This window comes from Stegastes partitus, unplaced genomic scaffold, assembly GCF_000690725.1.
Source record: "Stegastes partitus isolate 25-593 unplaced genomic scaffold, Stegastes_partitus-1.0.2 Scaffold1237, whole genome shotgun sequence".
Taxonomy (NCBI): domain Eukaryota; kingdom Metazoa; phylum Chordata; class Actinopteri; family Pomacentridae; genus Stegastes; species Stegastes partitus.
Window position 1 is genome coordinate 163276 of NW_007578968.1, and position 12387 is coordinate 175662.

A 12387-nucleotide genomic window follows, 5' to 3' on the forward strand; every position below is an offset into this window, starting at 1 on the left:
CATGCTTCTGTCCTGTCGGGACAATGGGGGGGGGAAAATTCCCATAAAAAGATGTCAGACAGCTCTGAGCTGGAGTCCTGAGTTGTGAATTTACATCTATTATGTATAAGTTGAGCAGAGTTGAGATTGGGAGCCAGCCAGTCTTGGCTATCAGTTAGAGCTAAGGATGTGTCACCTGTCTCTCCCTGTCCCATATGGTTTCCCTTGACTAACGTTACAGCTGTACCTGCTGGCTCCACAGCAGACAACAGCACTGTGTGTGTCTGTGTGTGTGCGCGCATACTGTTCTCTCTGACAAGTGTTTCTGTAAAGCATGAAGAAGTGTGTCCACTGTAGCTGCACTTGTTTCTACGTGTCCAACCAGCAATAACACAGGTTGCTGTAAATACCCGAGTATGTGTGTGTGTGTGTAGTCGTGTATCTGTGTATTACACGCAGTGAAAACCATATTTGTGTCAGTACAACTGTACGCATGTGTGTTTATCCATGTGTGCCAGTGTGTGTGTGTGTGTGTGTGTGTGTGTGTGTGTGTGTGAGTCTCTGTCTGTCTCCTGAAGCTGAACCAGGGGACTGAATGTCTGAGTGTGTGTGTTTGAGTCTCACACGGGGGAACCGGGGGACGGCTGCGGTGAGAGAGCTGAGGTGTAACACCTTGTTAATGTGACAGACACAGTAAAACAGTCACCGAGGGAATGAGCTGCCGTTGTCTACTTTGCTCGATAACTTGACAGATACAAGAAGAAGCAGCAGTTTGGTTTGTTAAGCCGCTCTCGAGTCCAGTTCCCAACACACCTCACTTAGATAAGTACCTGGCATAGAGCTCAGGAGCCACTATTTTGGTTAAGTGGAGTTGTTCTATTATCACTGGTGACTTGATTACAGGCTTCAAAGTGGCATAGACTGTAGTGGGAAGTGCATTCACTATTTTGGGGCCGCCTCAGGTCTGGAGAGCGTCTGCTGAGGCACAAAGGAGACACAGTTATGCTGAAGGAGTGACAACCTCTTCATCAGGGATGGAACAGAATACTGAAAACTTAATATTTTCTTTACTACATATTTTTTCTTGGCATCTGAGCACGGCATCATGGTGTAGACAACCCTTACCACGCTTTAGATGGAAGTCTTGTTCACTTCATCCCTATTACCAGAAGATATTTGAGGTAATCTTCAGGAAAAGGAGTGTTTAGAGCTAAACGTTAACATCAGTACTGTAAGACATTTCACAGGTATGGTTTACCAAGCTTGCTATCTAATGTTAGCATATTAGTATGCTAACGTGTTCTAAGTCCATCCATCCATTATCTGTACACCGCTTAATCCTCACTAGGGTTGCGGGGGGGCTGGAGCCTATGCAAACAGAGAGCAGCACGATCATGTGCATGTACTGGTGTCAGAACTAACTTTTGCATGTTAGGATTACACATGGCATGTTTGTATTACCACCGTTAAATATGAATTTGTAATTTTGTCATATGAGGTGTGTCAGAAAAGTTCCAGGACTGTATTGTAGTTGAAACATATCTTTCGTGACACCAGTCCTGGAACTTTTTTGACACAGCTCATATATCTGCAGAAGCAGCATCATGTCGAAGTCTGCAGTGATCTCTGTTTAACCCAGTGTTCATGACAAGGATTATGATGCTGAGTTGGGTCTATGGCTATGACCCATTTTTCAAACAGCGTATTTCACAGTGGAAGAGCCTTCAGTCTCCAAGACCAGAGAAGGTGCACCAGATCAGAAGCACGACTGAGAGGCTTCTTGGGCTTCTACTGCAATATTCCGACCCGTGAGGGAGACCGTTGAGCATAACTAACTGAACTGTGACATGATGATAAAGCAAACACAGCACAGACACAGATGGTATTTGATGGTCTTACAGAAAGGGAGTTTCAGAGAGAGTTCCAAGCGTGGCAGGAGCACTGCACAAGGTGGCTTCATCCAAGATAGGGTGTTTTGTTTTTATAGGCACAGACTCGGAACATTCTGATCGTATCTCGCATAGCTGAGGACAATAGGATTTTCTTGCTTGATTTAATTAATCGAATTGTCTTTAATTTTTAATCTTCCTTGTATGGCATTCAGATTTCCATGCAAACACAAAGACTGGTCTTTCTTAATCAGACTGGTGCTTATGCAGAAGCAGGATTAGTAAAACAATTTACAAAAATTAAATGGTCTAAAAACCATGTGGCTTCCAAGAAAAGACAGCCTGTGGCCGAGTTCAGAGACAGAGCAGATGTCACTTCCACATACCGAGTGTGTTTCCACAATTGCCATAGTCCACAAAAACAAAAACTAATTAAACTATTTATTAAACTGTAAACCAACCAACTGGCTCTGATGGCAGATTTTATTTTTTTATTTTTTTTTATAACCAAATGAACACTTCTAAAATTGGAACTGATGATGGTACTAGATTTAAAGTCAAAGGATCAGTAAAATTAATAGAATCGTGCACTGAATTTCATAGCTTCTCATTGTTGATAAGACAATTTAATCCAAACCGCATATGTCCACCTCGTTGTGGCCGCAGATGAAAAGCTGGGTGAGAACTACATTTCTGTATTTCAGAGTGGACTAAAGTGGTGGAGCGACCGACAAACTACCAAACAAACATTTCCAAAGCCAAGTGTTTTGTTTGACCACTTGACCAGAGTTGAGAGAACAAAACAATGAGAACAACAATGCTAATGACCGCTGATGATGAGCTGTTTATGCAAACATGAGCGAGTGCACAATTATTTCAGAGCTATCTCATTTGTTCTCACTTTTTTTTTGCTTTAATGAACTTTTAAATCTCTGCCCTGTTTCTGCCTTTGTGGTATTGTTTATTATTCTATTTTGAAAAAACCCAAAAACTCAGTAGTTTGTCCTCTGATACAGATTTCTCACTGTGACATACTATATATCAAGTATCAAAGTAAGTTTCAGTTCAGTCTGTCCTCATGAAATGACTGGATTTGCCTGGTAAGCAGAAGACAGCGCTCTGCAGAGAGGCATTAATGTGACGAAGTGTACCTGATAGACGTGGTAGGCGTTGGCAGCTCTGCCCTGCAGGAACACAGAGGGGATCCACACGTTGATGAGAGCGCGATGAGCCCTGAGTGACACAAACAAACCATCCTCACTGCTGTCATCATTATCATCATCATTATCGCTATCACTGGCAGCAGCAACACCAACAGTGTGTGAGCACTTTGCTTGGACAGCTACAGCCGATCACGGTTCACTCTGGTGAAACACCTCAAAATATAATTTGGTCATTTCATTGAGAAAGAATAACTTAGCCATCAGATATTTCACATGGATGAGATGTAGCTCTTGCAAGATGTAGTACAAAACATGAGGAATATAGTAATACAGAAGAAGTAAAGGAGACATATTCTTACGTCTCAAAATCTGACAGGCTAGGGTCATCCGACGTCTGGCTTAAATCACCTGGAACCTGGAAAAAATGAGTGAGAGGGAGATCGCTAGAGCGTGAGTAAGGAACAAAAGAGAGAGATTCATTACAGATGAAGTTCAAAGTCATGCACAAGAAGCTCAGGATACAAATACACACATGGTGTCCAAGATACCACAGATGTTAAGGGCCACTGCAGTTGTAAATGGAAAGAATCATTTAATTAATTAAAAATAATGTTTAAAATAATACTTTTATGAAGGAGGAACATATAGAATGGGTGCGATGCTATACAACAGTAAGTTTCCATTCACAATCACTAATAGCTGCAGTGAAACCTGATCATCATGTGTGACAGTTGAACATGTAAAATCTACCCATGATCCAGAATAGTTGGCAAAAAAGCAAAGAATAAATCATTGTAGTAACAAACAAAAAGTACTGGATGAACAGCTGAAATGCAGAATGTACAGTGGTTTACTTTTTGAAATGTTTAGACACATCATTGCATAAAGCATAAAGTAATTAATACAGAACTGGAATAGTCATCTTAAAGTGTCTTACAGTAACAGTTACAAAACAAAGTAAAATAAAAACAGAATAGTACGCTAAAAGTAATACAATATTGAATTTGCAATGATATCTAACAGTGTTTGGAAATAATTAATTGCATTTTCAAACTAATAACAAGTAACACACCAAAAGTAATGCAAAATTAGCCGAAATAACCTAAATATTGATTGCAACCAAATCTACTCTACTATTTTCTCAAGGTTGACTGAACAATTGGTGGGTTGATATGCTCTCATTCTCACCAAAGACTCATTGGCTGGTCAGTATTATTTTCATGAGGATGAAACGCCACATCAACAGCCTTTCGGGACTGATACATTATTTTTGGATGGAAAGACAAACTGAAAAATGGGGTGTTTTTAAAATCACTCTACAACCTTGAGCTCAGCTAACTTAACGGAGGCTGCTAGGTTGTTGAATATTTTTGAATAAGTCAAAGAAGTCATCAGTGTGGCTGCATTATGTTCTAAACAAAGGCCAAGATCATGGAAAAATGGTCAATTAACTTGTCTGCAATGGATTTCCCAATAGTAGTTGAGCACCAGTTGAAAGAGTTCTATTTTCAGAAATCAAATGAAAATTGGCATGATGGTCTAAATATAAAATAACAAGATTAAAGTGATCAGACATACAGCAAATATTATATATAATAATATGAAGAGTTCATTTGGAAACACAGATAACTCCATCTTCACAAACCTTCAGAAAACCCACTTTTCCATCGTCTACCTGAGACAATATCAATCAAACTTAAGTTCTCTCTATTTTTTTCATTTCTACTGAGTCAAATCCACTCAGCTTCAGTTTGATTGATATTATCTCACGCAAACAACAAAAAAATACATTTGCGCTATCTGTTATAAATGAACTCTTCACATGTTTATTTAGAATCTGTTTTGGCAAATACGACAAGCAGGCCAAGTGTGTTCAGTGCTCTTCAGTCGATTTAGTGAATCTAGAGATATCGTGTATTTTTGTCTCCCACGACCAATTGATTGGTTCAACAATAGGTATTATTATTATTATATTCAAGTAAGATTTTCTTCAGTTGTCTAGAACCAAAGAAAATCTTAAAGTTCACTTAAAAATTGATCAATTTTGAACTAATTCGAAATATAACGTGGTGTCAGAAAGAGGCTCATGAGCTATATGAATTCAATAAACAGTAAATGCGCAATATACTGTTTATTCACACTTAGTGCACATCTGGAACGCGCCCATGTCTCGATCCTCTTATTGCTGCTGACTATCAGCTGCTGTTACATACAGCAACACTGCAGGGTAGCAGCACTATCCTAATCTGATGACCTCGACAAAATTGTTAGCATGTTATGTCAATATGTGTGTGCGAATTCATCAAGCTTGTGATTTGTTTTACTGTTTACATGCTTCCAGGTCCCTTGAGGGGCCACATGACCAGGGCCAGATGTTGGCCTTGTGGATGAGAAAGGGTCTATGTGTGAAAGAGAGTGTGTGTGTGACTCATGTTGTAGGGAGCTAAATCTGTTTATACAGTCATGTAAATGGGACTTAACCTCATTTTGGGGGCATTAGCAAGTCTCATCATGACAATAATTGCATTTTAAGGTATGAAGACTTGGTTTAGGTTATAATAAGTTTGAGGATTTTAGTTGAGGTTAGAGTAAGTCACCAGGAAATGAATGTAAGTCAATGTAATGTTCTGTCTTCATACGGTTTCTCACTCTCCAGAGCTGGCCTGTCGGACTCCCAGCTCTCCCAGGGAGGCTATCTAAACCCGGGCTAAAACTCTGTCACCACAGACCCTGCAGTGGAGTTTCCAGCCTCCAGGCTTTGATCAAACCCTCCAAGAGTCACACACACACAGTCACCAACAGACACACAGAAAGTAATAGAAGAGCAGGTTGCAGAAAAAGAGGCGGTGAGGTAGAGAGGCAGGAAAGTGACCCAGGTTTGGTCATCTGCAGCAGCTCTTAGGAGTTGGAAGCATGCAGCAATCAGGGGCCAAGAGATGGACACACACACACACACAAACACATGCACAAACACCACACAGAGTGAGCAGTCCAGCAGAGCAGGGCTGAAGCTGAGGGATAAGAGGTCCTATCTTCAGCCCGGGGCTCCCTTCACTGCAGCTGTATCAACTCACACGGTGGGAAGCGTGCATGTGTGTGTTTGTGAGTGTGTGTGTGTGTGTGTGTGTGTCCAGACTGCTTCAAGCTCTCCTGAGCACGACCACAACCTGGCATTCTCTGTAGCTTTTTTTTTGTTTGGTATTGCAGAGGACAACTTTGAACCTACTGAGGAAAAGCAGACTGGTTGAACAACCCTTTAAACAGAAGAAACCGATAGCAGTACAGAAAATCAAACCTCACCCACAAAATGTGTAAGATATGAGTATAGGACTAACTGATTTATGTTATCGATACAAATTGTGGTGCAGAAGCATATTTGTGACTTCAAGGAGAGTGTGGTTAACCGTTATTGGTGGGTATTGAGGACAGGAGCAAAAGCAAACATGGAGATGAAAATCAAACAAAACCACAAGGTGGAGAGGCAAGAAAGTGGAAGGGAGGCAGAGAGAGAGGATAAATCAGATGAGGCATCATTGTGTGTGTGTGTGTGTGTCTCCAGTCACTCACCGGTCCTCTCAGGTCAATGAGTTCCTGTCTCATCTGGACAATGAGGTGGTCTTTGGCCATGAGGGAGCGATACAGGCGCTCATTAAACTCGATCAACTCACCGTGCATCTCGGCCACCTGCAGCACGCACACACACACATACACAGAGGGAGAAAACACACAAAAAGGGCATTTCAATTTTTCACGCTGTAGTACAAAAGTTATATAAGACGTAATTACGTGGAATAAAAAGGACGATATAAAATCATGTAAACATTATGCGTGAGAGCATTCAGAAACGCTAATTCCTGGTTTCGATTTAACACACAAAAGGCAAAAGCACTGCAGGTGTGACATAATGGATGCTGACAGCGGGACGGATTCTGGGAAACAGTCAAACAGAGAAGGGATGGAGGGATGGGGGGGGGGAGGGAGACAAACAGCGAGAGTGAAGGGGTGAAGCTAGTTCATATCCTATGCATTCAGACTCCTTCCAGCCTGATTTTCAATTGTCATCAGCGTTAACTAACCTTGACGTGGTGTTATTCACATCTGTGTGTGTGTGTGTGTGTGTGTGTGCGTGTTCATTTCCCAGCCTGTCTGCCTAACCAGGCCGGACAGTGTGGACAGGTCTCTGTCAGGAGACTGACAGCCATGACACACACTGTGCTGTATGGAGGACACCTGCTGTCACAGCCGCTTCTGCAGAGCGTCGCTGCCGGCTGACAGGTGAGCCGAGCAGCACTGTGGCTGCAGCACCGACCTTCGTACATTAACTTATCTGCATCCTCTTTAAGAGCCCACACGCTACCATGGTTCCTTACGTAACAACAACAACAACAACAGCGCTGATGATGGTATTAAACTTGAAGGCGAGTTCATTGAATATTTCACAATACAGCTTGGTGTCAAAGGAGATTTCTGTTTTCGTAGCATTCTACATGTAGAATTTTATATTACCATAATAATTTCATGGAAAAAGCACCAGAAAAAATTAAAATAAGAAAAAAAAATTCTTCAGTTTGGTTCATTTCAAATGAGAGGCTACATTGAAAGCAGCAGGAATTTAACATCACTATGTAACAGGCTGTCGGGGTAGATTTTATACCCGGTTATCACGGCCAAAGGATTTCATGATAACACTGTTCTCGCAATATCTAGACAAAATTTAAAGCAAAACATAATGCTTTCAGTCAGATTCATCTTTAACATTGTTTATTTTGTGTGTGTGTGTGTGTGTGTGTGGGGGGGGGGGGGTATGGATTACACTGAAAATGTGGGGACGTGGAGAGACTCTGTAATCAGAACTGTATGTTGTGTGTTGTGTTTGTGATTATTAGCTAACAACATTTGAACAGTGGGTGTAATGTCGGTTCGGCTGCAATCTGATCTACATTTTTCATTCTGTTTTTTAAAACCAGGTGGCATCCACTGAGGTTTGAGGCCTCTTCTACAATTGGTCATAGGATTTTACCTCTGGTTTTTTCACCTATACAAAAGACAAGCTCCATTTCTTTTAACTGTCCTATTATCTTTGGGCTCAATTTGACTCCATTCAGTTTTTACCATCTCTAAATAAGTCATTGACTCATTTTTTTCAGTTTTATTTAAAGGGTTATTTACACATAAACTTGGGTAGCAATTTTAATTATATTTTCTGGAGATTTAAATTGCTGGGGTCAAACTGAACCCAAGAATAAAAGATGTCAGTAAATTTGAAGGTATAAGTTATTATTTTTTCCTATTTTTTGGGCCCTTTCAGCACATATTTAGGATGCAGTTTTGGCCATTTGTCCACACACAAACACAGTTTTAGGTTACTGAAACCAGCTTTTGTACAGTTACTTTTTTATAACACTAAGGAACAGAGGCATCAGAATGAGTCCACACATTTAATTCCTGTCTTCCCAAATTGCTGCTAGCCAACCGGAACCAGTAATAGCTTTTTTTTTTTTCAGGCCTCTGACTGGCCATCACGACTGTGGGGTTCGGGTTGCATCACCACCTGCTGTTTTGATATGCTCAACAGCAATTTAATTGTATTGTTGCATATTCATGTAGAGAAATAGATGTGCATGTGTGAACAGGGGCAATTCCTCCCAAACATCTCTCCACTCATCACCTGGCAACCTCATGGTGCTGACAATACAGGGAGTAAACGCTGCCAGCCAAGAAATAGTCCCACACACCAACGCCTGAAAAACCTGTTGCAAGACTTTGTCAATTTTACAGATTAAACAAAAAATATACAACATGCTAATTAGTTTCAGCTGGTAGATGGATTTTCTTTCTTTCTGCTCATGCTGCATGTACACTGAAACACGTCACTGCGATAAGAGTTGCCCTAAGGAGAACTTTGAAATACACCCTTATTTGAACCATATAATGACTGTGTTCTTTGTCTGCCATCTTTTATACTAGAGCCCCATAAAGGCCTCCCCTCTCCACATGCCCCATGAGACTGTAATCAAAGGCGAGAACTCAAATTAACTAAATTACACACATGATTTTTTGGAATCGAAATGATAATTTAGCAAATCAAAAAAACTGCAGTTTGTCATAAAGTCAACAATATACTGGTGTTTTCTTGTGCATGCTGCTCACTAGAGTACATCTCTTGTCTCTCACAGTATACATCACCAGCACAAGCATGCCTGGTACCTTGGCATATTTCAGTTCTTCCAAGGAAGCAAAAAAGTATTAAAAGCGGTGTAAAATCACCACAAGTCTGTCCATGTTGAGAGCTGCAGCTATGCCAATGTATCAAATCTACCTACGAGGTGTGTCCGAAAACTTCCAGGACTGGTGTCACGAAAGTTATATTTAAAATCCAAACTACAAACTACCAGTTTTCTCCTTCCAAGTAATCCTCCTGGAGTCTAACACACTTTCCCAGCCTTCTCTGCCACGCTGCCATGCACTCCTGGAAGGATTCTTCCGGGATCCTCCACAGTTCCATCGTCATAGCCATCTTGATGTCATCCACGTCTTCAAAACGGGTCCCCTTGATGACCCCCTTGAGCTTGGGGAAGAGGAACAAATTCCACGGAGCCACGTGGGGTGAGTAGGGAGGTTGCTCCAGCACGGCGATGTTCTTCTCAGCCAGGAACTGTGGGATGCTCAGAGCATTGTGAGCAGACGCGTTGTCATGGTGAAGCAGCCACGACTTGTCCTGCCACAACTCTGACCTCTTCTCGCACAGTGAAAAAGGCAAACGCCGCAGGATCTCTTTGTAGACGTGCTGGTTGATCGTCTGAAGGGGAAAACTTGTAGTTTGTAGTTTGGGTTTGTAGTATATCTTTTGTGACGCCAGTCCTGGAACTTTTCTGACATACCTCATATGTCAATTTCTAGCGTCTCTGAGTTGCTTGGAGAGAGAGAAAGCTCGGATAGCATCACTAATGCAACTTTGGGGTGTTTGTATTCTAAGTCTCTCATTATGAATCTTCACAGTCTCGTAGAGTTTTAAGACAAACTGAAACACTAAAACAAAAAAATATCTGTCTCTCGAAATTGACTACATATTTTTTCCATGAGCCACACCAGAAGGAGCGGGACTTCATCTCTCCATTAGTAGGTGATCTCTTCACATCTGTCTGACAGACAGACAGGACAACTACAGCAACCAAAACCTGTTTTAAAGTTCCCCTGCTGCATGGACATGCGAGTATTGTTGTGAGACAGACTGTAAAAGTGTGAACTTCTCCTTTAGGGTGGATTACAGTCACGGCTGTGAGGTCAGGGAATCACTAATGCCCTCCAGAGGTGATCCTGCACTCTAGTTTCATGGGAATACATTTAATAAATGTTCTGAAATTTTATAAAAGTTGACTGGTTGGTTACCATGGCAACCGCATCACAAAAATACAGAAAGCAGCGCTGCAGTAACAGTAGATGTGCGGCCTGCCTCTGGGACAAATAACAACAAATCTGTCTCCTTGATCTTCACATTTAAACGCCTTCCACTGGGCCAAGCTGAAATTTTCAGAGGCAATGTGATGAAGAGATCTGGGAGCATAATTTAGACAGATAAAAAAAAAACTGACAGTAAAAGCTGGCATTACGATAACTGCACATGCTATACATAACAAAAAACGTAAGATGTAAGGAGTTATATAAAAGATGGTGCACATTTATCAAGCTTAAGCGCCTCAGGCAAGGTATTCAGTAGCTATAATGGTGGCCCTGATTGCAAAAGACTATACAGATTTGGTCCTGATTGTCGGCTGCAGCATTCATCACCACACAGCAAGGACGCTCTGAATCAGGAGGTCTGCTGTATGTTTAGCTTTAAATGTGAAAAGTCCTGAAACCTTTTCATATTGCGATTACTTGTCACTACATTGTTAATGTCTATATTTAATCCAAAGTAAAAGGTGTAAAAAAGAGTTTTTAGGCAGGCAAATAAATTCAGGTGTTAGATTTTTATTACAAGAACCCCAAAAAAAGCTTGATAGGACTGTGAAAGAACGCTAAATCAATTTTAAATTACAATAATTATGAGTTCAAGCGGCAGAGCAACATTGTAGACTTCACCCATTGTGATGCATCAAATGACTACGGTACAGAAGCACTTACATTAAATATCATTCCCCACATAACAGTAACATCCACCATTGTCTACAAAACCAGACATGTAATTGGATGCTCCCGAAATCGGTACGCTTAGAAATCCTTCTATTTCAACAAAAGCTGCTATAAAGAAGGAAAGTTTCACCGAAGAGGCTCTGCTTTGATTTGTGTGTCTGCCTGCCTTTGTTTCTCAATATTACTGTTTAACTGTAGCTCAGAAGTTACGAAGTGAATGCCAATGTGTGTGTCCTCGGGCAGGCTGTTAAATCTCTGCACTGTCAAGTACAACCTGAGCGCTACAGGCGATAATCCATCCGTAGCAGAAAATAAACAAGCTGCAACAAGTCCGGGGGCTCTCGTAGGCCTTTAGTCCCTGCAGCTGATTTGAGCAATGATCATTCAGCACTTGTTGAAAAAAAAAAAAAGAAAGAAAAACGCTGCAAGTATCCTTTTTATTTATTAGCAAAAAAAATATGAAAAACAACAAACTTATTTTACTTTAAGGAATGCTCATCAGAAATCTGGGCAGCGTTCAGATGATTTGAGCTCAGTTGATCCTCCACTTTCTACTTAAAGTCCCAATCCAGTCATCGATTTAATGCCTAAAAGCTCATCTCTGAGTATCAAAGTGAAATATTTAGAGGTTCATTCCGTGAAAAGAGAGTGAAAAGCCTTAAAATAGCTTAGATGTAACTAAATCATTGCTTTCTTGAGAATGTACAGATCTATGAAGTCCCTGCCCCTGACTTAGCTCACCACTGCTCACTCGCTGCACCTCAGCACACCAGCTCACCTACAGTTCACCTACTGCTCTGCTTCCACGCTGTTAAACGCTACACAATCTGGCCTTTTTAGTTAAATTGGGCTGAACTGCAGGCTGTGTCATCGAAGTATGGAGACAAATTTAAAAAGTAAGCGTGAAATATCTGCAGTAATAACATAATATTCAACTTTCTTTTTTCCTTTTTTGAATTTTCAGTATATTTTGAGTTCTCTCTACTTCTAGACAAGGTTGGACAGGTTCCACTGAAGTGCAGGTTTTCATATTGCATGAAAAAAATGCACTGACAGTGTGGAAAAATGAACCAACAGCAAAAAAACAACCAGAGAGAGGGTTGAGAGGGTTAAAAAGGGATACCATTGCGCTCAGTTAATACATAAATGTCTCTAAACAACTGAGCGAATCGAAATTACAGGATCAGATAAGTGCACCAAAGCAATAAAAACACCGCTGATGG

At 41.0% G+C, this 12387-nt stretch overlaps 1 protein-coding gene across 1 annotated transcript in view; it reads right to left on the bottom strand.

Annotated features, from left to right (window-relative positions):
• snx29 (sorting nexin 29) overlaps window positions 1-12387 on the bottom strand; it is a 189315-nt gene that overhangs the window by 63990 nt on the left and 112938 nt on the right. Inside the window, exons 16-18 of the mRNA XM_008297682.1 lie at window positions 6599-6715; window positions 3391-3446; window positions 3020-3101 (exon numbers count right to left, since the gene is read on the bottom strand). Coding sequence (XP_008295904.1) covers window positions 3020-3101; window positions 3391-3446; window positions 6599-6715 — 255 coding nt within the window. The remainder of the gene's footprint in view (window positions 1-3019; window positions 3102-3390; window positions 3447-6598; window positions 6716-12387) is intronic.